Source organism: Drosophila eugracilis, unplaced genomic scaffold, assembly GCF_018153835.1.
Source record: "Drosophila eugracilis isolate 14026-0451.02 unplaced genomic scaffold, ASM1815383v1 contig_649, whole genome shotgun sequence".
Taxonomy (NCBI): Eukaryota; Metazoa; Arthropoda; class Insecta; order Diptera; family Drosophilidae; genus Drosophila; species Drosophila eugracilis.
In genome coordinates, this window is record NW_024573535.1 from 1,311,264 (window position 1) to 1,337,469 (window position 26,206).

General features: G+C 42.0%; 3 protein-coding genes across 16 annotated transcripts; 1 reads left to right on the top strand and 2 right to left on the bottom strand.

Annotated features, from left to right (window-relative positions):
* Nucleotides 1-1,093: 1,093 nt before the first annotated feature.
* LOC108109644 lies at nt 1,094-7,536 on the bottom strand. The gene is made up of 2 exons (XM_017218221.1): nt 7,484-7,536; nt 1,094-1,493 (listed from the first exon to the last, which is right to left on the bottom strand). Exons 1-2 carry the CDS (start codon nt 7,487-7,489, stop codon nt 1,209-1,211), a joined length of 291 nt encoding a protein of 96 aa, XP_017073710.1. The 5' UTR covers nt 7,490-7,536; the 3' UTR covers nt 1,094-1,208.
* Nucleotides 7,537-9,527: 1,991 nt separating this feature from the next.
* LOC108109694 (ral GTPase-activating protein subunit beta) lies at nt 9,528-20,126 on the top strand. Of its 14 annotated transcripts, XM_017218309.2 has the most exons (17): nt 9,528-10,126; nt 10,965-11,184; nt 11,273-11,302; nt 11,498-11,896; nt 11,955-12,215; nt 12,539-13,087; nt 14,133-14,420; nt 14,861-15,001; nt 15,146-15,689; nt 15,747-15,970; nt 16,122-16,313; nt 16,625-16,765; nt 17,231-17,248; nt 17,630-18,184; nt 18,246-18,832; nt 18,893-19,728; nt 19,790-20,126. In XM_017218309.2, exons 1-17 carry the CDS (start codon nt 9,935-9,937, stop codon nt 19,902-19,904), a joined length of 5,292 nt encoding a protein of 1,763 aa, XP_017073798.1. In that variant the 5' UTR covers nt 9,528-9,934; the 3' UTR covers nt 19,905-20,126. The 14 variants fall into 14 exon arrangements, with proteins under 14 accessions (XP_017073798.1, XP_017073796.1, XP_017073799.1 ...); XM_017218307.2 differs by lacking the exon at nt 17,231-17,248 and having other exon boundaries at nt 17,576-18,184; XM_017218310.2 differs by lacking the exon at nt 17,231-17,248.
* A 1,294-nt stretch (nt 20,127-21,420) lies between these two features.
* LOC108109638 (glycine-rich cell wall structural protein 1.8) lies at nt 21,421-22,891 on the bottom strand. The gene is made up of 2 exons (XM_017218214.2): nt 22,767-22,891; nt 21,421-22,695 (listed from the first exon to the last, which is right to left on the bottom strand). Exons 1-2 carry the CDS (start codon nt 22,770-22,772, stop codon nt 21,610-21,612), a joined length of 1,092 nt encoding a protein of 363 aa, XP_017073703.1. The 5' UTR covers nt 22,773-22,891; the 3' UTR covers nt 21,421-21,609.
* Between the last annotated feature and the right edge of the window lie 3,315 nt (nt 22,892-26,206).

Here is a 26,206-nt window from a genome sequence, read left to right on the forward strand (position 1 = left end):
GGCCCTGCATATATTCCATATAAATGTGTTTTATACAGCCGATTATGCAAGTGCCAGCCGCATCTTTGAGCCATGTAAAACGCATTATGTTGGCCCAATATAACCATAAGACGTTGTAAACTTGGCCAACGGGGCGGATCAGTGATGGCTGCCGAACTAGGCACATTTTTAGATCCCTACTAAGTAATATGTTACCTAAATGCAGCTATGAATCAAATCATATAATCAGAGATTTAAATTACTTTTAAGTTAGTTTAGAGCACATTGCTTTGAAAAGTGATCGATATCTGTATCTATGATATAAATTGTTATTATTATTTTTGGCAGTACTTACTTTATTATCTATCAAATAAGAAGACAGAGGCTATAATCTTATTATGATCTAAACATTAGGTGAATTTTGTTTTATAAGTATCGATTTATAGTACTCATAAGTTTATCTAAGTTAAAAATCCCCTAAAAAATGTACCAAACTGCACTATGTAGTACCTTTAGATGAAAGTTCCCCCAAAAATGTACCAAAAATGCAGCTTGGCTTGCAGTGGGCAGATCAGATTGCTGGCCCTAAAACACGTGTGGGAAATCGGGGGATTAAAACGGAAACATCCAAAGGTTGCTAAACTACTAATCGTGGTTATGATCTTGTCTTGGTTTATTATGGCTCGTTAATTGATCCATGCATGGAATGCAGCCGTTGGGAATATATTAGTGGGTCTTCAATATCGAAACAAGTTTAGTTTAAGCTTTTAGTGTAATTTTAGTTTTTAGTTTTTTTTTTTTTTGAGAGAGAAACTATATATTTTTTTGGTGATATATTTAGTATTCTGTTTCTTCTGTAATAAATATTTTGTAGACCTTTTATTTCCTCATAAATCAACGCACTTTAACCTTTGACCATGCCATTATCTTCGCAAGCCATCCCATCAATCGCCTTTTGGCCACATCAAATTATTTATTTATTCGATTGGCTGCAGATTAAATTTGCTGAGATAAATTTTGGAAAAATGTTTGGGCTACCTAAAGCTTATTTTTAGCTTAAGATAAATGGTCAGAGGTTTTTATATTTATCTCCATTATTAAAAAGTTTTTAAACTAACAAGTTAAGTAATGTTTATTATTATTAATTTAAGTAAATCATCAACTTTATAATAGATATTTGTTCGTTTTATTCAGAGTTTGTTTTTCACATCAAAAATCCTTGTCATCATCTACTTCTGCTTCAACCAGCCGCCGTAGGATTGGATCAGAGGAGCATCGTAGACGGCGGCATGGCCAACGCGAACCACGGAGTTCACCACTGGCACGGAGTCAACAACGGGCACATGACGCACCACTGGCACGTTGCGCACCACAGGGACATGACGGACCACGGGAACACTGCGGACCACGGGCACTGTGCGCACCACTGGAATGGAGGCCACCGGGGAGGAGTAGATCACACTGCTCTGGGCGAGGGCCACGCAGGCGGCGATCAGGAAGCTGGCAATGAAGAACTGAAACGGGAGATGGTTGTATCATTTAGTAAAAATCAGATTTAGGGATCTCTAAATGTTGAAGATCTTGAAAATAATATTTTAATAACTTAAAGAAACGATAAAGGACTGTATTTATGAATCAATAATAACCAAATTTTAGGATAAAGCTATAAAGATCAGGACAAGAGGGATATGTCTTTCTGGAATAATGTCTAAATTTAAAGTGTCTATTGAATTTTATTTTGTAAAGAAATAGCTATTAAGAACTAAAAAACAGATTAAAAATCGTAACTTAATCATGGAAATAATTACTAAATATTAAAAATAGGATGCATTATTGATATTAATAGCCAAATTTGGAGATGCAAAAGTTGAAAACTAAAGATCGAATGTTCTTTTAATCTTTAAAATAAATGCATGACTATCTCAAGTATATATTCCCCTTATTCTATTATAGGTCACTGAAATTTCTGACTTATAAAATTTAAAAAAAAAATGTTAAATATGTTTCATTTTCACGTCTGGCACATCAAAAATCTTCATTCTTGCTTTTATTATTTTTTGATAATTAATAATTGATTCATTTAAGTTTATTCGACGCAAATTCAGTCAAATAATTTTTAATGACAAAACATATAAATTTGCGGAACAGCACTTTGTGTTTAAGTACACATTTTTTTTTTTTTTTTTTTTTGATATAACAATATTAATATTTATTAAACGTCAATCAGCCAACTTAATGGCTATAATACGTTGAGTACTACATAGAACAAAATAACATAAATACCTAACAGGAAGGAAATTAACAAATTTTTATAACTAGATAACTAGAGATCAATGCTAAATGCTAATGCTAAATTTACTGCTTTAGGACTCGAGAAATTTGGCGTCCTCTTGTCCAGAGATCGGCTGGATGCCTTCGCTTTAAACGTCTTCTTATAGTAGTGAGAGCTAGCGAGGAGGCTAGGTGGTTTGTGTGAGCTGTGAGACGATCGTTATACCGACTCGAGTGCCTGTTTATCTGTTCCCTAATAGAGGGAATGTGGAGGTCATCTTCTAGAGCTTTGTTTCTGACGTACCAAGGCGCATTTGCAATCATGCGTAACGCCCGGTTTTGAACCCTTTGAATTTTCATGACGTTAGAATCCGAAGCCAAGCCCCATAGTTGGATGCAGTACATCATCGAGGGCACCACAATTGATTTGTACAGTAGCACTTTGTTAGCTAGGCTTAGCTTGCTCGTTGGCTTAAGCAACCAGTAGAGTTTCCTAAGCTTGGAACGACAAGTAGCTGCTATTTTCGAAGTATGCTGCCTCCACGTGAGGCGCTTATCTAAAATGAGGCCCAGGTACTGCGCCTGTGATGATTGCGGAATGATGTCGTCGTGAAGTTTGACCTCCGGAAGGGACTGCACTCTCCAAGCGAAACAGCAGTGTTGTGATTTCCTTCCATTAATCGCTATGTTCCACCTGTTGGTCCACTTGCCGTATGTGTCCAGAAATTCCTGGGTGATTCTTGATGCCTCGATACGGCAAGAGGAGTTGACTAGGAACGCCGTGTCATCGGCGTAGGTGGCCAGAAGTGTGTTTGGTTCATTCGGACAAGGCAGGTCAGAAGTGAACAGAGTATACAGCACGGGACCCAGGACACTCCCCTGTGGAACCCCAGCACGAGCAGATCTTATGCTTGACCTCACTCCTCTTACTTCAACCATAAAACTTCGACCAAGTAAATATGATTTAAGTAAGAGGAATTGGGCAGTCGGGAGAAGAGATTTCAGCTTATACAGCAGGCCATCATGCCACACGCGATCAAAGGCTTCCTTAACGTCGAGGAAGATAGCAGAGCTGTATTGTTTGTTTTCAAAGGCATTCAGAATATGGTGCACAACTCGATGGACTTGCTCAGGAGTCCCATGTTGCTTCCTAAAACCAAACTGGTGGTCGGGAATGGCGTCCTGTATGGTTCTTACTCCCATAATTCTACTAAGGAATATTCTCTCGAATATTTTAGAGAACGTAGGTAGTAAGCTTATCGGCCTGTATGATCCAACAAGGTTCTCCGGTTTTCCTGGCTTTGGAATCATCGTTATCACGGCACACTTCCATTGGGACGGGAAGTGGTGGATACGTAACATCGAGTTGAAAATGAGAACAAGAAACAGGACTCCCTTTTAGGGAGAGCCTTAGCAACCCTGCTATCAATGCCATCAAATCCTGGCGCCTTGCTGGAGCGTAGCTTTTGAATATGGAGGCAAACCTCTTTTGGACTTATGTGCTTTATGGGGAGTGCATCCGGAGCAGGAGAGTTGAGAAAGGCCCGAGTGTCAGCGACATCCTCCGAGCTCGCAAGGTTGAATGGCTGAAAGCGTTGCTCTAGTTCTTCGGCAAAAGCTAATGAGATCTCTGAGTCTGATTTGCACCATGTACCGTCTGTTTTCTTAATTGGGATCTTCCTAAGAGGCTGCCTTTTTAATTTCCTTGTAGCTTTCCAGAGATTGAAGCCGTAAGGTTTGCTGGGGTCCGCATTGAGAAGCATTTCCTCAAAGAACTCACGCTTGGTTATACGCAGGAGTTTTTTAAGCTCGTCTTCAGTACGTCGATATGCTCTTTTGTCGACTGGATCTTGGGACCTCATAAATCTACGGCGCAATGATCTTTTCAGCCTTACCAAGTCCATAATCTCAGGTTTTAAAAGTGCCTGAGATGGATTGGAAGGTTTGGAGACTTGCCCGTAGGTTGACGATTCCGCAGCGATATGAATGTTCCGAGCAAAAGTTTCAACTGCATCGTCGATATCTTCAGGGGAGTTGAGCACCATATTGAGATTAACAAGTCTGTTAATTACCGCCTGAAACCGCGGAACACTTGCATTACGAGGAAGAATTTGAGGCCGCCGACTAATTTTTAACGCAGCGACTCTTAATGAAATTATTAGTGGAATGTGATCAGAGCTCAGTTCGAAATATTCTGTAATAGAAAGACTCTCCGGGCGTATCCCTCTGTAGACTGCAAAGTCAATGGCTGTTGGCGAATTCTGGCTGTATGGATAATGTGTGGGTCCTCCAGTTGCAAGGACCTGGAAATTTGATCCTTGAACAAGTTCCGCGAGCGCTCTTCCGCGGGAGGTTGAATTTCGAGACCCCCAGAGTCGATGGTGGGCATTCCAATCACCAGCGATTATGAAGTTTGTTCCCAGATCGTCAAAGAGTTTTTCAAAGTCTTCGGCAGAGCATTGAAAGTTAGGCGGACAATAAATAGACGCAATAGATATTTCACCAAGGACGGTTTTGACTTTAACTGAGACACATTGAATATTTGGACTTTGTAAACTATAAGACTGGTAACATTGAAGGCAGGATTTTATAATTATGGCAGAGCCACCGCGTTTCCGATCGGCAGGATGGTTCGCTTGATGGGTATCGTAACCATGCATGTTGTAATATGACCTTGAACAAAAGTGTGTTTCACTAACTAGCATAATATCAATATCATGGCTTTGAACAAAGAGCTCTAGCTCAAGGGCTTTGCTAGTGAGACCGTCAGCGTTCCACACACCAATGTTAAGGCCGATTTGACTCATGGTTGCGTTACATGAACCGGGAGAGATCCAGCGAAGGCTTCAGCTCCTCCTAGAGGGTGTTGTGGTAGCAATTTAGAAACAAGACCCATCATCGACACCATCATTTGGAACATCTTGTCAAACTGAGCTACAAGGACCGACAGTCTTTCGTTCGATTGCAAGAACATTTGCTCTTGACGTTGCCATTGAATATCATTGACTGACTGCTGCGTGGTGCGCCGCTGTTGTTGGAGTAGAGATTGCTGTGGGTGTACTTGTTGCTGCTGTAGTTGGGGCACCGGCCGCTCCTGTCGAGGTGGTGCATTGTGATGAAGAGTCGGACTTTGTTTCCTGTTATTGCTGCCCAGCGGAGGAAACTGTTGTTGGCTCTGAGTGGGTGTGGGATAACTAGTTTGTCCACGGACAGCGTTAGCGTAGGAGCTCGGAAATACAGGATTTGTCCGAGGAATGGAGGTAGGTTGCTGTTGGAGAGTGGTGGTACGCCTTGATGTACTAATTTTCCGCCGACTTGCAATCTGCTGATAGACAATACAACCTTTATAGCTAGCTGTATGGTTGCCGCCACAGTTCACACACTTGACCGGATGAACATCCTTTAAGCACGCCTCCAGGCCGTGCTGTAAGCCACATCTGACGCAGTTGTGGAGTTTTTGGCAGTGATTCTTGGTGTGCCCAAATGCTTGACACCGGTGGCATTGCACGACATCATCCTTCTTATAAGGGAGCTCAACTTGAACCCGTTGCCGACAAAGAGTCTTGACCTCATGAATTTCTTTGTTGTTAGCCGCCGGTTCTAGCTCGACAAAAACCAAGTTGACAAACTGTGTTTTGTCAAATCGGCTCCTAGGTCTGTTGACAAACCGAACCGTGTGTCCAGCTGAGGTAAGGCTTTCCTTAATGTTGTCATCGGGTACAGAATGATGGATACCACGGATAACTACACGGTAGGATCTCTCTTCTTTTAGTTGCCACGAATGGAACGGCACTTTTTGGCTGTTAAAGATTTAGTAATAGCTCTGTACGCATCAGAGTCTACTGCTAGGATAGATACAGAGTTATTTGGATGGCATTTTAATGAGTACTTGCATGGGTCAACAATTTTGTCTATTGATCTTATGAGACCATTTAGGTTTTCACAATGATTAACCACAATAGGGGGTGGCTTGTGGGAGGCTGGTTGTTCCTGGCATCCAGAAGGATTTTTGCTGTTGTTGTTGTTAGTTGATGAAGAAGAAGAAGTTTTGTTGGCAGCCTGCCTTAATCCGGCAGACGTACTAGGAGTTTCAATAGGTCTGGTCGGTCGATGAGAACCTGCCACCTCAATGTCAGTGTCGATGTCCGATAATTCAGAAAAACGGTTAGCTGGAAGAATGGTTTTAGGGCTATTCGAGTTTCTTTGAACTTTGCTGACTTTATTCGGTGATCTTGATTCGAGGCGACGTTTGTTGTTAGTCGATCTTGGGGTCCACCAGTCTTCGTCGTCGCCGTTAATGGCTGATAATTCCGGTTCACGTTCGTCGAATGATGGTAATGGCTTGGCGCTTGAGGTAGAAGCATATATTCGGCTGAAGTTATTTAACGCTTCTTTCATTGTTTGCTGATGACGTGCTACAGTCTTTCTTATGTTTAGCTCATCCTCGGAGTCTGAAAGGCGAGACATTGTACGATTTTAGGCACTTCCGTGCACTGCTTTACCGACTGGATTGTTAGATGGTCGCTTATCCCAACAGCGACAAGCACTGATCGTAGCCTAGGGGGCAAGCGCAAGCCCCTCAGCCGGGACGTACTTGGCTCAGACCCGCCGAGGGGTGAATTAAATTTTTATTTTATTAATCTCTTTTTTTTAATTTGTATCGATCGATCGTGATTTTGTTTTCGTTTTCGTCTTCTTATTGTTCCACTTGTTCTGACTAACTGTTCAACTTGTTTTCGCGACGAGCACAACTAACGGGTCGTGGGAGCACTGACAGCGACTTTTTGAAACAATTTACCGGGGGATTTATTTTGCCACAGATGTGGACTTGTCCATTGACTTTTTACCAAGAATTCGTAGAAATTCACAAAAGAATTACGCTTTGCCACAAACGTGGACTTCTCCATAGACTCTACACAATGAAATCCGCAGCAATGCAAAAACGCGTCTGCACTACACGAAAGCATGATCGAGACTGTGTTTAAGTACAAACCATAAAAATAAAAAAAACCCGAAATAAATTTGTATCACTTTTGTATTAAAATTGCATCATACTCGTTTTTATATCACTTTGTTTAATTTTAATGGAATTTTTTGACACTTAAAAAAAAATAAAATAAAAAGAACTTGTATTTCTACATAAATTGTCATCGTAAAATTACAATTTTATGGCACTTTGTGCTGGTACTTGAGTATCCTTATTCTTCTGTATCCTTTCTTTAGCTTCACTCACCTTCATGTTTCTGTGCTTGGTTCTGGTTTTTTGTTAGTCTAGCTGGAAGGCTGGATGATTTGTGTTGATCTGTTGGCCGTTTTAGAGATCTTATATACCCATAACGAAGCCGTCAAGAATCTCTGAAAGTGGAGCAATAAAACTGGCCAAAAAGAACGTATACGGATGCAAATTTGTGCGGGGTTTGTTTAATTGTCTAGATACAGATATTTGGTGGCATTATCATTGATATTTACCAGATTTACCAGAGATGACCGAACAATGCTTGCCAGAGCCATAACTTATTGGTGACGGAGACGCCTTTCAAATCGCCAGAACAATGAGAACTTGTTCCTCCTGCGACAGGTGATCATCTCACCTGGCGAATTTCCGCACCTTTGATGAATTCTTGTGCAAATTGATTGCTTCATAAACGCTGACTTGTGGGTTTATCATTTCCATTTTTGGTCTTTTTCTTCTTCTATTTTTGCCAAACTTTATTTATGAGCCCATTGTCCACGCCCTATTATGCTTTTTGGTCCACTCAAAATCATGCAAATTTATGCAAATTCCCGCCGAGCTTCCTCATCACAAAAAGCAAACTAAACAAAAAATTTGTTTTTTTTTTTGTTTGGTTTTGATTAAACTTTTTATTGAAATTTACTTGTTAACTTTAATATTTTTAAGCTTCTGTTTATAGGTTAAAAACATTGCTTTTATAAAAATTGACATATTTAAATGGATCTTATTTTTGGGCTTAAAAATAGGCAGTGTTTCCAAATTTGTTTTGTATTTTGCATAAATTTAAGTCGTTTTCATTATCGTTGTTGTATTTTTCTGTCTAAAAATAAATGGTTATGGAAAATCTTGTATTATTTTGTTAATTATATTTAGCTAATATCTATCAGATACTTACATATAGCCTTAGATGAAGTTTTACTAGTATTTGCATTAATCTGGAAGTTGCAACCTAAAGTCGATTGATTACTCAATTTTTTGTTTATAATACTTTCTATTTGGTGATCTTTTGGTATTATTGAAATATATACTGGAGGATTTGTGTTAGATTCTACTCTTTTCTTTGTACTTCTTGCACTTCTATGTATATATTTATACTTATTTAGATCTGACATTTTCAAAGTACTTTTTTATATTATCAAACAAATAATTACCCAATCATATTGTTTGTAATGCCTAATTTTTAGTATTAACTTATTATTGTTATTATTATTCTTAGTAAAATTATAAAATCATAGTCATTTTCTCTATAGAAGCTTGTATAAATATGCACTTTAAACATATTTAAATTAGATTAATTACCCAACATTATTGTTTCACATCTTTTCTTATGCAGTTTGTTTGAGTCTCTCAAAATATATTTTCATGCTAATGTATAAAAATCCATTTAAATATAATTATAATTATAGTTTGAATTTAAATTATTGAAAGTATTTACAAAAATCTGCAATTTATCAAACTGTTGTCTACTAATTACCCAATCTTATTGTATTTAATACTTTTGTTTGCAGCTTGTTTTAAGTCTTTGTGCAGCTTACATATTTTATGACGACTTTTGTTTAGTAAACATTTATGTAAATCTTTTGTTCATTTGCAAACCACTTTCTCCTAAGCAATGGGCAAAAATAAAAAGCTAAACATGGGATTAGCTATTGTTTTGGTTATCATTTAAAAATGTAGAGTCTAAAAATAATATAAATAATAGTATAAGTACCTAATGCGTAATAAAAAATAAATTATTTCATTTTATGTGGGCGTTAGGGCAGTTCTTTACAGCACTTCTTATGATCTAAGAAGTGTTGGCTAACGATTAAAGTGAAGTTTTCTTTAGTCGTTAACAAATTCAAAAAAAAAAAACTCAGGAAACCATGTATTCTTATTAAAACGTAATATTATTAAATCACTTCAATTTGAGTTCATTTAAAAGTAACAGTTTTCGGACTTAGAAGTTAACCAGCACTGCCAGCGGTTCGATAGACCACACAAATAACTCCTCCCTGTTATCGAAAAACGATAGGTAAATACAAAAAAATAACAGCTGTTTACATCGCTCCATCTCCCTCGCACGCTTTTCGCTGTGCTGTGAATTTCTTTTTTTTTTTATTTGTATTAAGCAAATTGTTTAAACAAATTGCAGAAACTAGGCCTTGATGGCGGTGTAATCGAATATCAGTTGTAAACAAACGAAGTAAAAGGGCGGGAAGTGCGACATAAACATTGGGGATTCCGTATTTGCAACATGAGTGCGACCAATCAGCGAGTCAACAACAACAACATGGCGCACCTGCAACAAAAATCTTCATGTTGACGTCAACAAAGTGAAATCCGATCAAAGAATCGAACCGATAAACAAGACACAAGAGGAAGAATCACGGATTGCCAGGTGAAGAGGAAATTCCGAGGACGAGGATCACCAGGATCACCCCCAACCCCATCCAGACCATTCAGATCAGGATGTATTCCGAGTGGGCCTCGTTGTCGGCCCAAATCACGGCCAACAGCTGCGGTGCGCAGTGCTTCAGTGTCCTCAATAAATTTCCTGCCTCCGCCGGACGCGAAGTGGTCGTCTCCGTTGTCAAGCAGCTGGGCACCAACTTGGGAATCACCCAGAACGCAGAGCCCAGTCACCTGGTTAAGGACGAGGAGGTGGGTGTTGCCTGAACAGGAAATGCATAAATCAGTTATAGAAATTACAATCTTTAGTACATCACTTAACAGTCAGGTCACCTCACATGTACATGTTTTCAATTAGATGAAAATGTCTTTAGGGATAGAGGGTCAGGGGTTATCCGAATATGATTCTAGATATAAAAATGTAAATATCACATACATATCACATTCAAAAACTATGAAGTAGGTTTAAAATATCATGAATAGTTGTTCTAGCTAGTGATTAGGCCATAATATCCCAAGTATTATATCATTCTGTGATGATCAGTGAAATAGATCTTTTTTAACTTCTTGATTAGATCATAAAGATCTATATTTTTCTAAAGCATATGTCTATATGTCTTATTTCCCATTTCATATGTCAACTATATATTGGATTGACATTTATTCACATCTTGAAATGACTTGATAAAACAAAAAATAATTTTTACAAGCACATGACTAAGTCTTTGCCACATTGTTTGACTAATGAAATGAATAAAATCATTTTATCTACTTAAAATGAGCTCAAACGCTTTCCATTAATTGCATTTTATTGTGCATATAATTATTATTGCAAGGCCAATTAGGATTACCTCAATCTAGAAAAAGAAATAAAATCATTGTTTGTTTGTTTAATGTAGAAAGGGCTATTTTTAGACGGTTTGAGTAGTTTTCTACGAAAAACCTAATTAAATTATCGTTTAATAGGCTTTTTTGATTGAGAGAAATTTGAAATTATCTAAAAAATGATACGTCTCAAGATCATTATTGAGTATAGATATATATGGCATTTTATATAGACAACCTCCATTAAATTCCCAATCAATTCCAGGTAAAATGGTGCATGGACGTAATCTGCTTTGGACTCTCGCTGCCGCTGCAGGAGCACGAGACGATCAAGGACTGCGTGAACGTGTACTGCGAATGGCTGACGGCGCTGCATCCGCAGCCTAGGATTAGTGTGCCTAAGCCGATCTGTGAGGATGCCAATCTATATGCCCGCCAGATCATCAACCACTTCCACAACCTTTTTGTGCCGCGCCAGGGCGAAAGTGAGTATATGCTCTCGGGTCACTTGACTGTATAACCTAAATAGGTGCTGCCCCTTGCCTCCATATTAATCCCACTCTAAATTTCAAGTCTTGCCATTTCTATACCAAACCACGCTTGGTAGGTTGCTCGAATTGTTAACTTATAGAATGCTCTTGGGAAAAAATATTGCCTAACCTGAGTTAATATCCTTATTAAATTCGATAAATTGTTGGATATTCTTAAAGTTTTTAGGCAATGTTTTTTGTTGAGACTAAAAAAATCCCCTTAAAATAGTACAACCAAAAACTAAAAGCTGCCCTCAATGCCTTTCAGGTGCAGACACTATTAAACGGCAGGCAGTTCTTTGCCACCGGGTGCTTCGAACTCTTCAGCAAACTGCTCAGATATCGCAGCTGATGGACCGGCAGACGTGGGATACCCTGCTCCTTTTTCTACTGGCTATCAATGAGATCCTGCTGGCTCCACCCACTGTTAAGGACGATGTAGGTGATCAGCTGTGCGAGCGGGTGCTCTCGGTGCTCTTCGAGGTGTGGCTTTTGGCCTGCGTTCGAAGCTTTCCATCACCGTCGATGTGGAAGACTTTGCAGGAGTCATGCGCGATGTGGAGACACCGAGTTGCCCTTGTAGACCAATGGAATCGGGTTAATCTGGCCCTTACCGCTCGGCTACTGGAGTTCAGCTATGGTCCCGCGTTTCCCCAGCTCAAAAATGGTGGGTTTTAAGAGAAATCATTTCAAATTTTGTAACTAATCTTCTTAATATCTTATAGCCGACGAGGATGGCCAGCTGATACCAATTGGCATGTCCAACGACTGTGTGGCCCAGACCTGGTATCGCTTTCTACGGATGATTGGCAATCCTACGGCCCTCTGTTCACCGCATATCATCAGCAAATCATCGCACTTTGTGCAGTGGGCATTGACCCATGAAAAGGGCGCCGAGACGCATCAGCATCCTTGCCTGCAGCAACTGCCGCAGATCTTCCTCAATGCAATGAAGGGCATCTCCAGTCAGGTGGATGCATTTCTGGGTAAGATCTTGGCAAATATTGCTGGGATAAGTCCTTGGAAACCTGGTACTCCTAGTATATTTCCCTGCAAGCTATCTTAATATTCGAGTTTTTACATTTTGGGACTCAAAATATGACGAGTACCAGGTTCTAAATAGTTGGTAATTCCGACTTGGCCGCTCTCACACGTTTAGCATTAGTTTGTGGTAGGCTAGCTGAGTACTTTTCTCTTATCTCTTTGTTCGTTTGTTTATCTCTGGCTTTGCTAACCCCAACAATTGTATCTTAACCGAAAATGCTAAAATGCGTAAATGAAAATCGCCTGAAAACTGTGCAAAAACTAGGCGTTTATCAGCCGCCGCCGCATCAAACGGAAGGTGTGGTGACGAATCTGCTGGAAATCCGGCATTCGCTCAACGAGGCCACCTCCACAACCCTTCAGCAGTTCATCCATTCGAGCAGCGCAACGAATATAGCCAACAACAACCAACAGAACCAACAGAGCCATCACCATCATCATATCCACTATCCGCATTTGCACTTACATGGTGCCGGCAGCTTTCTGCGGGACAATTTCATGAGTAACTCGGCCAGTTCCGCTCTGAACGCCATCATGGGTCATCATGGCAGCCACCACCATCACCAGCATCAGCAGCAACAGCAGCTCCAGATTAGTGCCTCGCCCACCAGCAGCCTTTCCACGGGCGGCAATTCAGCCGTGGGCAGTACAAGTGCCGGTGGCAGTCACTCCGCCGGAGTCGTCGGCAGCATCTCCTTTGGCACCACTGAAACGGCCGCAATGGGTCTAACTGCCACCGCCACGCCCACACCGCCCCTGCAGCGACGTCTAGCCAAAAGCTTCAGCGTGGCGCCCACCATCACACAGCAGAAGGGTGCGACTCTCCACGGAGAATCTCTATTTGGAAACCACCTAATGTTGTACTTTTTGTTGTCACACCAAATAATGTTTAAACTCTGACCTGGCAGACGGTTTTTGGTTATTATTTAAGTTAATGAGGAGTATAGACTCTTATTTTCTGTACTATTCTTTTTTATGATAGCTGCCTTTATAATATAATACAAAGTTAATGTTAAAGTTAACGTTTAGTAAAAACTTTTAGAATTGCCCTTAGCAAACTGTTTTTGGGTAGGTTCTTACGAAAGGAAATTGTTTAAATGTACTTTTTAATTTAAATCGTAGCCTTATTTAAAGATATTTCACTGACGAATTGTTGAAAAGAACGTTTTTCTTACGATCTTTGCGAATTATAATTTTATCGTGAAGATTTTCAGACTTCAGGGCAAGAGGTTATTTCAAAAAGAGAAGTTTAAGGGATTATAGTTTTGCATATATGCAAAATATTATTTCTGTTCTTAAAGCTCTTGAGAAGACTTACCCATAATATTTAAAGAACATCAGTAGAAGCGCCTATCTGCCAGGGCATCTGATCTTCGGTGCACCGAAGCCAACCTTTTGTGTTTTTTTTTTTTTTGCCATGGCGTGCTTCTGAAGTGACTTGACTTGGTTTGTTTTTGCTTGCCTAGATGTTGTTTGCCTTGATCCATCGCCACATTTCTCCCAGCCAAGTTCGCACTCACGAGTTTTGCATTTTAGCTTTTTGTGTTGGCTTTTGCCTTTTGTTTTATTTTCTTTGGCATTTCATTTTTGTATAATTTGTTCCGTAGCATGAGTGGAATAATCTCGGTGTAATTGCCCGGCGCGGATGAGTCGGGCCGAGTAACTGTTGCCACTTTCCACCGACGGATTATTATGCATCGTAATTTATCTCCGAACGCCCACAATTATATAGCATGCTCCCTTTGTATCTCTATCTCGCGCTCCGCATATCTGTGTCTAATTTCTCTAACAATTTCTCACACTTGCTCTGCTCCACTCACCCACTCTGCCCCACCACCACCACCAACACCATATCGCAGGCTTGAGCAAGACCTCGCTTATTGGCCTCACCGGCGGCGGTGCACGCAATGCGATCAGCAGCAGCACCACCACCTCCAGCACCATCGCTGCCAGCACCACCAGCGGTGCCTCCTCCTCCTCCTCCACGGTTGCCATCGGTGGCTCTGGCGGCGGAGCGGGAATCCCCGCCGGTCCGGGAATACCCGGCAGTACGGGAACGGGCGCGGGTGGCGGATCCGCTCCAGTCCCAGTGCCCACAACTCCCACGTCCACGTCGGGTCCGCCGTCGGCGAGCAGCAGCATCAACTGTAAGTGCACTGGGGAAAATGTATCTGATCTTGGTTCATAAGGTTAGATTTATGTTTAATTTTTAAAGTTGTTTTCTCAATTAAAAACGTATTTAAAAGAATTTAATCTAAAATAATGTTATTAGTTAAAAAACTTATTTTTTGAAATTTACAATTTGTTCTCATTTACTGCCAATTTAAAATAGTTTAAAAAACTTTTGAACTAAGATCAAAGTAGCTTTACTTTAGTCCAACATTAACCGCTGAAAACCATCTTCGGATGGTTATATTTTAACTAATTGGACCTATTGTTTTGTGTGTGCTGTGTGAACTGTTTGTGAGCTTCTCCCGTGCCGCCTAACAATCTAACAGATGTTTTAACCGCCCCCCATTGCCATCATTGCCTCTCTGTCTGACACTATTTGCTCTCTCACTCTCTCTCCCTTCGCCGGCGATCACAGCTCTGCCGCTGACTTCAATGGGAGCTGGCGTTGAGCTGGCCGTGGCCAGGCCCAAGTGCAACAGCATTCTCCATGTATTCCACGAGTGGCTCTTCGAGGCGGCGCACATCGGCGGCGACACTTGGCGTCAGAACCGCAAGAGTAAGTTCCGGCTATACTTTTTAAAAAATAACATTTTCAAAGATTAATTTTTGTTTGAAATAATTTTAATATTATATTTAGATTTGAATTTCGAAGATTAAAAAAAAACATTAACATTACTTCACTTTTCCTTCTAAAACCCAGAGCAAGCATGCGAGGCCAGTAAGCGGCCGTCGTCGATGATCATGGAGCATCGAAAGGGATCGATTTCCCTGTCGCAGCCCAACTCCCTGAACGATCCGCAATCGCTGCCGCCCACATTGACTATCGATAAGTATGAGTCCGGAAGGGCAGAGGCCATTGGAACGCTGTGCAAGATCTTCTGCGCGAAGAAGACGGGCGAGGAGATCCTGCCCGTCTATCTGGCTCGCTTCTACATGGCTCTGCAACAGTGCCTGAAGATCACAGAGTCGCGGGAGTGCGACGAGACGTTGGCCAGCATTCTGCTGCACTCGAGTGACCTGTTCCGCTTAGATCTTGATGGGATCAATGTGCTGCTGCCAGGCTTCATTGCTGCCCTGGAAATCGTACTGCCCGATAAGGACCTCAAGCTGAAGACACAGTCGATGGTCTTCAATCGCACCGAGCTGCGCCGCTCGGCCATCAACATTCTGCTGTCGATCATGGTGCTGCCGTTGCACTACCAGACGCTGCCCATCAGGGATCTTACCAGCGAAACGAGCGAGAAGTAAGTGAAGAAGCTGGTTCTAAGGAGAAAAGACTTCATTATGATCTACTCCCACAGAATGTTCACCTTCATCCAGCTGAAGTCGCGGCTGATGAACATCCTGATGAATGCCCTACAGGTGGAAACGGATGCCCAAAACACGCACATGCTTCTGGGTGGCCTGCTGCTTTGCGTCCAGGATGCAGTTACCTTCGAGGAGACAGAACTGGGTGGCGGCAATGCCAATCTCTCGCACAATTCCAGTGGTGTTCAGCACCATGAGGCGAATCTACTGAGTTCCGGTTAGTTTCTGCTGCTGCTCCAAGGGCATCTATCATCTCTCTTGACCTCATTCCATTCTGAATTGTTTGAATTTTTGTATTATTTAATTGCCCTTTTTTATTCGCATTTCCTTTTTGGCATTTTTGTGTTTTGTTTGCTGGCGATGATCAGCGTGCTCGGAGCGTTCCGCTTCGCTGGTCAGCGCTGGCACGGCCAGCTTGGGTGGCCAGACGACGGCCACCATGGGAGCGGGATCGGGCTCCATTCGCGACACCGCATCCGCTCATGATTATCCCAGTCTGACCATTTCCGATGACATGTCATTCGAGTTCGGCCAGGAACTGGAGGGCGTTACCACCTATGGTAAACTTTGTTTTTCTTATTTTTGTATTTTTTATGTATTTAAGGTTTTACTACAATAATTTGTTTGCCACTTAGGGAGTATGATTACTTAAGTTGTGTTTATTTAAATTATTATATTTTTTATGTTCTGAGACGAGCTTCTGTACTATCATATTGTAAACTCTTACCAAAGAGTTAAACCATTTTCAAAATATTTATTCATTAATTGCAAAAGATAATGTCTTTTTAGTCACTAAGTAACGCAGCCTGTAAAGCTTGAATTATAAATAATAATTAGTCATTTTAATACATTTACTATTTATCTTTCCCAGATAACGCCCATGCCTTATTTGTGCGCGCCACATATTTGGTCTGTCACCGCCTGATCTCGTCGTGGAAGACGGATCTCAATGTTTCGTTGGCCGCCTTGGAGTTGCTGTCTGGACTGGCCAGGCTACATATCCGGGAAACAGGTAGAGTGTGCTTCTCTGAAATTCGCATGTGATCTTGGTGTACATATGCTCCTGCAAAGGGATTAGAAACGGAAATCTCTAGATAACTTTAACTCATTATATATCTGTCATTAGCATGAAGTCCTAAACAACGTCTGTGCCAAACTAAGATAAGTTCCATGTTAGACTTAAAGAAAGGTAAACAAGACATGACCCCTTAAAGAACAGGACAATAAGAAGGAGCAGCTGTTTTAAAAGATCTCCAAGATTCAAAATCCTTTGCAAGGGCATTAACTGGCTTCGGTTCCACCGAGGCTGAACTTCCTTTCCTGATTTTAATGTCGTTTGTTTTCTGTCCACCTCTGTTTGTTTATTTTCGAACTGTTGCCATGTGCGTGTTCTTTAAATGTTAACCCTCGGTGTTGAAACCCCAACCTGAACCCCCCACGAACCCCTTAACCCCTAACTGTTTGCTTTACTGTGCAGCCAGGAAATTTACAAATGGTAATTGATTGACGAAGCCAACTAACCTAACTAACGCCACTTTCTTCTGTCTTTCTTTCTTTCTTTTTTTTGATGCGTTTCTTTTTCTAACCGCCATCGAACCCGCACCACCATCACTGCACCACATCCCGAAAATAAACCCTAATTTAATATAACCCACATCGCCACATCCATCAACTCACGATGATATTGCAATTTGTTTCTATATATAATATACATGTATATTTAATTTGCATCTCCAATCGATAACGAATGTATATAACCCCACCACCAATCACCAACCAACAACCACCAACCACCAATCACTCATCCAAACCGCCCACGTAGACACATTAGTGAAAATATACGAAGCTAGTCAGAATCTAACGATAATCTCCTCAGACGCTCTAGAGTGCAAGCGGGCCGTGAAGTGGATCTGTGACTATATCTGCTACCAGTGCTCTCGCCCGCCGCCGGCGCACAGCAAGGATCTGCACAGCACCATTGTGGCGGCCTTCCAGTGCACCGCCGCCTGGCTGATGCAGCATCCCTATTTGCTGCAGGACAAGGATTGCCTGCAAACGGTCCTCGAGGTGGTGGAGCTGGGCATTTCGGGCACCAAGAGCCAAAGTAAAGGCACGGATATACCCAAGTTTAAGGACGAAAAGGAGCTTAAGCCGGCCTCGATGAGGGTTCGGGATGCTGCGGAGAATTTGCTGACCATTATCCTAGAGCAAGTGGGTTATTTCCCCAGCGAATGTGGGCCGGAGTCCATATCCTCGCTGTTGGATGAGCTGGCGCTCATGAAGCACTGCAATTCCATGGTACCGGCGGCGGCGGCCAGCAGTGAGCAAGCCATTGCCAAGTTCAAGTACTTTGTCACCGAGAACTCTACCATACTGGCACTCCTCGAGGAGCCGCTGGGCAATGACCAGGATCCCCAGCCAACAGTGACTTGTAAGTATCATAACTGCATCCAATATCCTTACTTTACTAATGAGTATTCACCACTAACCAGTGCTAATTCGCGGCCCCTTTGGTCGACATGCCTGGACCATGCAGCTGCGCCACCTACCGCGTAGTAAATCTGGAATTAAATACCATGCCGTGAACCCTGGACGACCCATACCCATGAACGATGTGACGCAGCGGCTGGATTGCGAGCAAAAGAATTTCCCAGACGGCGTTGACAAGGTACAGCCCTGTGTAGCGGACTACTCCATACCCACCATCGAACAAATGCGGGAGCAATACGGCACGGCTAGCATTCGGGAGCTGGAGTCCATGCTGGAGAACCAAAGCATACACGAGAAGTTGGCCTGGGCAGAGGCGGACACTAGTGCGGATAGTTTGTCGCACGCTCAAGAATGTGTTCCTCCAGCAGTATGCCACGAGTTCCATGCGGCACGTCTCTTCCTCTCACACTTCGGATTCCTGGGATTCGAGACTCGAAATCCACACAACCCGGCTGAGGCACTGGGTAACCCGCCACAGCGACCGCTTATCGTGCTAGACACCAAGTCTACGGCCTTTGCCGCCGATCTGGATCGTCTGGATAAACTGAGTGCCAGGACTCACGACACTGTCTATGTGTTCTACGTGAAGGTGAGTTTACTAAAGCCCCTAAAATATGAATTATGTTTTTAATTAATTTAATATTTTCAGAGTGGCCAAACGAGTGCCCAGCAGATCATCGCCAATATGGCCGAGGAGCAGTCCGCCGGTCATGACCCGCATTTTGCTAGCATGCTGCAGACGCTCGGCTGGCCAGTTCAGGTTTCGGAGCACTCTGGCTGGACTGGCTTTGCTCACAATTCGTGGTCACTGAAGGGAACGCCCGAGGAACAGCTGAAATCCACTGCCAACGAACTTAACTATAATGGCTCGCAGAGGGTGCTGTACTGGGCGGATGTATCTTCGGAAATCGCTTTCGTGGTGCCCACCACGTGGAATCTGCGGTACAATAGCGACACAAGCGATGGTGGCAGTATCTCAAGCACGGATCAGATAAGCTCCAGCAATGTGTGGGCACGTGGAGAGTCCGAAAGTGCGGCTGTCTTGGCGAAATCAAAGTCAAGGAATCTCAGTCTGGAGTTGGACACGAATCGCAGGGATGCCAAGGAGCCAGTGCCGCCGACGCGTCGAAAAGGAAATGTGACGAAGCCCACGTTACTGGCCCAGGCTCCGGCCAAGATCTTTCTGGTATGGCTGGAGAGCTACGAGGACTACCTCAACTTTCCTCTGGAGGATGTGTTAGCCTATACGCGCACTGGCGAGGAGTTGCATACACTGCAGCTTCCCCGTGCCTCCGACTGCCACGTGATCTTCGTGCACTCGCTGCTTTCTGGACTCCTGAGAGTAAAACTGCAGGGTCCTCCGGGAAGGATGAGCTTCGCTACGCCCCTGGTCGATGGTATGGTGCTGAGCCGGCGAGTTGTCGGAAACCTGGTGCGACAGACGGCACTGAACATATCACGTCGCCGGCGTCTGGACAATGACAAGTAAGTGGAAAAAGAAATAATCCTATATGGTTTCTTTAGTTCAATCTTCTATTGCTTTTAGTTACCAACCTCCGCATGTGAGACGACGACTCAAGGTGCAGGACATCGTCCAGAAGTACAAAATGGATCTAAGCGAGGCCGAGCTGCTGGCCCATCTGTTCCAACGTGCAATTTAGCCGGATATTGAAAGTATTATTAACCCGGATTACTTAGGATTAGCGCCAGCAAAGTGGTCCCGTCTCTGTCTGTATTAACGTGTGCTTAACTAAACACCCACAAACTGATTCGTAATCGGTGTCCACTGAGTGTTACCCGAAATACATATGTATAATCGTATTCTAACAATTATTTTTTGCTAATAAATCTAATTATACTTTGTAAAAGTATTTGTAATATTATATGCCCTGCATTTTGAACTTGTTTCGGCCAATCCGTTCAAGCTGTGCTGCGGAAACAATGGGTGTTCATGCGTATTCACATAATTGGCATCTACATCCGAAATCAATTTGGCCCGCAGCAAGTGGCCGAAGATTGGAGATGATCGCGTGACGAGGAAGTGAAAGCAAGTCGTGAGGGTTTTATCATTACCCTACAGTGTTGGGGGTGGCTTTTGGTTATGTGTAGCTGCTTACTTCGGTGACTACTTTATGGGTATTTATGGTAAAGTGGGTTTAACATTTCTGTTTTCTAAATTATTATTGGTTCTCTGAAATTAAATAAGTTCATGTGGTATCAAAATTAATTAGTGATCTGTAATTCATACTCGTTGATCATCAAAAGCAAATAAATGGGATTCAGTAAATAGTGTAATATTTTCGATATATAAAAGAAATAAAAATTCTTCTTTAAATCTCGTGAGTGAAAGCCCTCTTGTCTCACGTTTGCATCTCTTGTGATCGGCAGCATCTTTTGGTAATTTCACCTTTGACTTGGGAGTCTGGGAGTCGGAACTGGAATTGGGTCCGGTGACCGAAGATCGGAGATCTACCATTTGGACACACACGGGCCCAGCGTTTCGCAACGCCTCCGACCGGCAATCAATTCAAAACTAAACTGTTGCCGGCCGAGGGCCATCTCGTCATCATCAATGAAAGTCGTGATGTAATCGCATAACACGTTACAAATGTGTGGCTGGTTTTGCATATGTTTGGGCCATTTATTTATTAACAAATAATATAAGTTAATGATGAAGAGGCTGCTCTTGGCTTTTCTTGTGATTTTCTCAGCCTTGAAAACGAAATTGGGCAAGCATAGCTCAATGGACGTGTTGAAGCTCTTCGTGGTGTTTCAATTTGATTATTTCTCAAACATGTTAAGAGCCATATAATTAATTACAAATATTATTTAATGCATTTCGTTTACCTCCCATTTGTTTACAAATAATTACGGTTTGAGGCAACTGTCTGGCAATAATTAACCCTGATGGTTTCGATGGAATGCTTTGTTGCCGTAAATCTTTTATTTAGAAATAATTGTGGGAAAATTGAGCTCTGTAAAACGTAAACTTGAACTTTGCTGTTATCTAAGTATTATTTATTTCTTAACAATTAATTCAAGTTGTTTATGAATTGCAATTTCTTATTGCATTTTTAAAAGCTCACTTTTGACACATCCATTTACACCCTCTCTTCAAAGATTTATAGCTTTTTTTTAATACCTTTTTCATAATTTATTCGAAAAAAACTCTTCAAGTTGGTTCAAATTGTTTATTAACAAATAATTTAAGTTAATAATGATGGATGTTTTGTTTATCTTTTTGATAATGACTGTGAAGGATTAGCCTAGGAAAAAAAATACATAACGATAGAGTAGAGGATAGCGAAAAAAAAAAAAACAATTCATTTGGTCTAACTAACTAGGCGGGAAGTGGACGCTGTGCATCTACCAGGCGGAGGGTGGGCCACCGCTGCTCCAGCCACCGGAAGAGCCACCTCCTCCGGAACTCCAGCCACCGGAAACGGCACCACCGCCGCCAGAGCTCCAGCCACCGGATGAGGCACCACCGCCAGAACTCCAGCCACCGGATGAGGCACCACCACCTCCGGAACTCCAGCCTCCCTTGGAGGCACCAGCTCCCTGGGATTGTTGCTGATCCTGGACACGCATCACCTTAAGGGTTCCACGCTGCACAACATGGCCGCTTTTGAAGAAGTCTCCCTGAGCCTGATCAGCCTTCAAGATGATGGCCTTGCCCTTGGAACCGAAGGCGTTGATCAGCTGGCCGTTGATGGCAGCCACATCGGATCCGCCACCAACACCGCCCCCGAAGGAATCTTCCTGCAACACCAACTGGAGGATCTGAGGCAGAATGGCGTTGAACTGCTGGGTATCAAAGGAGGCTCCACCATAACCGTGTCCCGAGGCATAGGACTGTCCGTAGGAGTGCGAGTGACCGTGGCCGTAGGAGTATCCATTGGAGCCACCAGAAGAGGCATGATAGGCAATGGGTGCAGCTGGTGGAGCAGGAGCAGGAATCGAAATCGGAATGGGAACGGGGGCAGGGGCAGGAGCTGGGGCTGGGACCTGTTCGATGATCTTGTAGATCTGGGCTTGCTGGCCGCCATAGGATCCATGACTTTGACCATACGATTGACCACTGGCATAGCCATGTCCCTGACTGTAGCCCTGGACGCCTGAGGACACAATGCCACCGGCTGATCCTCCAGCGTTGCTGTATCCCTGACCCTCCTGCAGAATGACCTTGATGATCTGCGAGGAGCCACCGTGTCCATGTCCACCGCCATGACTGTATCCGTGTCCCTGGGCATAGCCATGGCTTCCGCCTCCCTGGGCATATCCATGACCGCCGCCGCCTCCACCACCACCACCGCCTCCTCCACCTGCACTGGGCGTGGCTATTACATTATAGGTGGTCTTGCTGCCACCTCCTCCTCCACCGCCGCCGCCCAAAAAGGACAGGAAGGTGGCGTTGCAGGCGCAGATGGTGGCCAACAGGCAGATGAAGACCTAGTTATAAGATAATCCGTTTAGCACACATATCCAGCTGGTAATCCACATCCGGTGCTGTCACTACTCACCTTCATTTCAGCGTTGAACTATCTCTGTTTCAAATTTAACAAAAAAAGGTGCAATCGGAGACGACACCTGTGCGTCGAACTGTTCCCGGCTAGTGAATGATGCCACTCTCCATTCGGTCCAACGTTTTTATACAAGAGTTCCGCCGGAGATCCATCGCAAACCGTTAGATGCGGCTATGGTCCGTGACGTCAGAGGCGGAGAGCCGTCGATGTGGAGTCATCACCTGCCGAAAACTATGTTGCCTGCTGCTCTTGTAACTCACTGAAGATCTCAATGGGTCAGTACAGGGTGCTTGTGATGGGCTAAGCTTGGTTTTGAAGAAATCGTATATCATTAGAAAAGGTAAAGTTAGTTCATAATGATCTTCCAAGACGTAATTTTGGTTTATTATAACTTAAGAAATATGGCAAGATTATGGAATATCAGTAGAATTAAGCTTCGAAAAGGTCATATAAATATGAGATTAAATGGTTATACATTAAAAAGGAATTTTTAAATGAGCCACATACTCAATCTTTGGACATTATTTATATTGGATTCTGATTGTTACGTTTATGGGTTAGTTTTAGGTGACCTTTTAGCAGGTGTTGTGGGTGAAAAATTGAATAAAAAATCACAAAGACAAATCAATTTTCATGCAGGTTGCTAGACAATGAAAATCAAACTTTATTATTTGGTTTGAGTAATTAAAGTTATGGGTCTAGAAGAGTAACCTTCTCTTAAAAACTATATAACATCAGATGCCAAACATAGGCTTTAAGGCAAAGTTTATGTTATAGGCCCATAACTGTTAGGAATTCTTTTTTAAAACATTATGATCATAAACAATATTCATAAGCCGTATATCGCATCATCAAATAATAAACAATTTATTTTAATAGCATAGAAAAAGCACCCTGTTTATCTTCATCTATTTCTTCAACTGCCCAAATCGCATGCAACAATAACAAATCGCCGGCGGACGAGGAGCGAAAAACAAAAACAATAACATAATAACAATAACAAATTCAAGCGGATAACACTATTTAACCAGTTAAAGCTTGAGCAGATGCGCTCCACTCCCGAGACGAGGTGCGTCGTAGGTCAAGTCACCGCAACCAACTGACCGGCTTTTTGCATATGATTATCGATTTGAACGGTTCGCTGCTTACACTCTAAGAAATTTTAATAAAAACAGAAGTACATAAATTAGTTAATTAGTAATTTAATTAATATAAAATTCTATTCTTTATTAAGTATTATTATATATGCCTCTTTTTAGTTTCTTTTTATGTAAATCTTTATTGTTAAGCATTTTGATGGTAATTACAATTTCACTTTTAAAAATAGTCAAATTAAATCTTCATTAGAAAACTTTAAACTGCTTGATCATTACTTAAATATACTAACTTTATTTATTTATGGAATTGAAAGCCTTTCATATGTACGTTTATTAATATTTTTGTAAGATAATTTTAACTATTTTTTTAATTTATCTATATTTTATTTCTTTTATATTTTCATTATTCAAAATAGTCATTATTGCCTTTAAGGTAACCTACATATTTATATATATAATATATAAACCCATAATTATAATTTTCCTCTCAGTGTATGTGCTTGTCTATTGCAACAGAAATTTTGGGCTGGGAAGGGCCAGTGGAAGCGATCGTGGATTGGCATCTCGGAATCCCAGGCAGCCGGATTATTATATCATGCAACATCGTTTTCAAATTTGTTAATTTTGTGTGCATTTTTGTATAAATTATTTAATGCGCGCTGTTGCGCATGCCCAGCCATCTCTTTTCGTCCCCCTCCCCCGGCTCCGCGATCTGCTGATGACCCGTTACCAGCACGTTTTTCGGTTTCAGTTTCGCTTAAATAGCTAAAGAAGGAAAACTATCTAAATTACAGTCGAACTTCTGTTGATCGAACGAAATTAATTGGCCAGAGACTAAGCCTAATGGACGGTTACAAATATTTTCGGGCAATAACGGGCAATTTAACGCTTGCCTAAACACTTTTTAATGACTTAAATGTTTGTTGCCAATGACCTGAAAGCATAGCTTTAAGTTTACTTAATTTCGATAAGAACGCAATATGCAATACTAAAGTAGATGAATAAAAATCATAAAATTTTAATTTGATTTATTTACGTTTTTTAAAAGTACGTTTTTTGGAAATTAAACAATACCCAACATTAGAGTCCAACGCTAGGAATCAAGTTCAAGTTAGTTAAGTTCCACTGTTTAGCGATCGGAATTTTATCACCTCGCCCCGTTGTTGTCTTCTACAGTGGGACTACGAGTGTTGTTTGGCCAACGGGTGTCAAAGCATCTTGTATTGGGGCAGGCCGCGTTCCCAGAGACCCAGAGACCGAGAGCCCTCTGAATGGTAATCGGAATCACCATAATACGCCTGATTTGACTTGGTGTGTGCAAATAGTGGCCAACTGATCAATGGGCCAGCGCCGCGTGGACCGGAATCGGCTTATGCAACCCAAAAATGTGGTTTACGATATGTCATATCTATTTAAATGTGTCGAATGAAATGTGTTTTGGCCAAAATTCCCTAGGCGTTAGCTTTTCATATGCCAATGCGATGTGATGACGGAGCGGGGTATTTGTAATCCAAAGTATATATTATTTGCCTAATCTAATATTGAAGATAAAATCTGTCAAGAAATGTGTTAAATATATAACCATATAAAGAAGTTATAACAATAAATAAGATACATTCTTATTTTTTAAAAGATCAAATCTTGAATCTATGTGACAGGGTCTTCTATTACAATTTTTTCTTTTTAGATGGGAGATGGGCCTGGTTGGTAGGACCTCTACCAACTCCATTCTGAAGGCGCCGTGTCAGTCCCCCTTTACGAGGGAATACGAAAAAAGTTTAAAGTTGGCTCACCTGGTAAGCTTCTAATCCGGAATAATCATCGCTCGCTGGAAATCTGACAAATTTTCTTCTTTCAATATTTCTTGACCGAGTTGCCCTTAACCGCTCGTAGCAATGGGTCACTCCTTGGAGGCTCCGGTAGTCAGCATTGAATAAGAACTACGGTATATATCTTCCTATATTTCACTCTTGATCTAACATGATATACAGCATGATGTCAGCAAAGTTGGCTGTGTTTCCTATTAGTTAAAAAATCTCTTGACTCTTTCCACGGCTTGAGGACTATTGGATTGTTCTTGGACTTGCTGGCCTGACTGTTGCTGTACCTCCGGAAGATCAAGCAAATTTCAATCGATTTACAAGGAGAGGTAAGCCATGATAACTTCAAGACAAGAACCTTCTTTCCGACTTTTCAATCAGGACCGAATGAGTCGTATCCATATGAGGAGTAACGCTATGTTCTTGGACTTCATGTCAGGAATGTTGCTGTACTCCTGGAAGAGCCGTTTAGCTGGAAGAGTTTTACCCCTGGAAGATCGTGCACCGCATCATACAAGTC

Coding starts and splice junctions, on each gene's coding strand:
- LOC108109694 (XM_017218307.2), top strand. CDS start 9,935: ATGTATTCCGAGTGGGCCTCGTTGTCGGCCCAAATCACGGCCAACAGC. Junction 13,088..14,132: donor CACCATCACACAGCAGAAGG/GTGCGACTCTCC, acceptor ACCATATCGCAG/GCTTGAGCAAGACCTCGCTT. Junction 15,690..15,746: donor ACCAGCGAAACGAGCGAGAA/GTAAGTGAAGAA, acceptor CTACTCCCACAG/AATGTTCACCTTCATCCAGC.